At 29.6% G+C, this 544-nt stretch overlaps 1 protein-coding gene across 3 annotated transcripts in view; it reads left to right on the top strand.

Moving 5' to 3' along the window:
• Positions 1–544, top strand: part of LOC119592992 (sulfide:quinone oxidoreductase, mitochondrial-like) — an 8,583-nt gene that overhangs the window by 5,151 nt on the left and 2,888 nt on the right. For all 3 annotated transcript variants that reach the window (XM_037941879.1, XM_037941880.1, XM_037941877.1), the window contains exon 7: positions 279–370. In XM_037941879.1, coding sequence (XP_037797807.1) covers positions 279–370 — 92 coding nt within the window. The remainder of the gene's footprint in view (positions 1–278; positions 371–544) is intronic.

The following is a 544-nucleotide window of genomic DNA, read 5'->3' as shown; positions in this document are numbered from 1 at the left end:
ATAGACTTTTTTAATATCTTGATCAGTATATTTACTTCTGTTATATGTTTTCTATTTGGCAAACTTAGTTATTATTGTATTAGGGAGATGCACTGTTGGGAAACTAAAAAATTAACACTATGTTAATATTATCCTCAGACATCTCTTTTGAAATTTTAAGTGATGAATCGGCAAAATAGACAACTTCTTCCTCATTTACATCATTTCTTTTTGTTCTATAACCAGCAGAAGGTTAACATCTATCATATTCTGACCTCTCTATTTTCTTTTTTTGCTCCAGAATGGCAAAAGAGACAAGGCTAATATCATTTTCAACACCTCTTTGGGAGTAATCTTTGGTGTGAAGAAATACGCTGAAGTTCTTTGGGAGGTAAGAAGTTTGTACATATTATTATATACTGTAAAAAGCTCTCATGTTTTTTCCCCAAGATTTGAAGTAGTTCTAAATATGTAGTTGTAATTTCTTTATATTTTTTCATGTCTTATTGTATTTATGGTCTTAAAAGATAGTCAATTTTTCTTATCAGGAAATCGTAAGGACATG

Source organism: Penaeus monodon, chromosome 31 (genome assembly GCF_015228065.2).
Source record: "Penaeus monodon isolate SGIC_2016 chromosome 31, NSTDA_Pmon_1, whole genome shotgun sequence".
Lineage (NCBI taxonomy): Eukaryota > Metazoa > Arthropoda > Malacostraca > Decapoda > Penaeidae > Penaeus > Penaeus monodon.
This window is presented reverse-complemented; position numbering and strand designations above follow the sequence as displayed.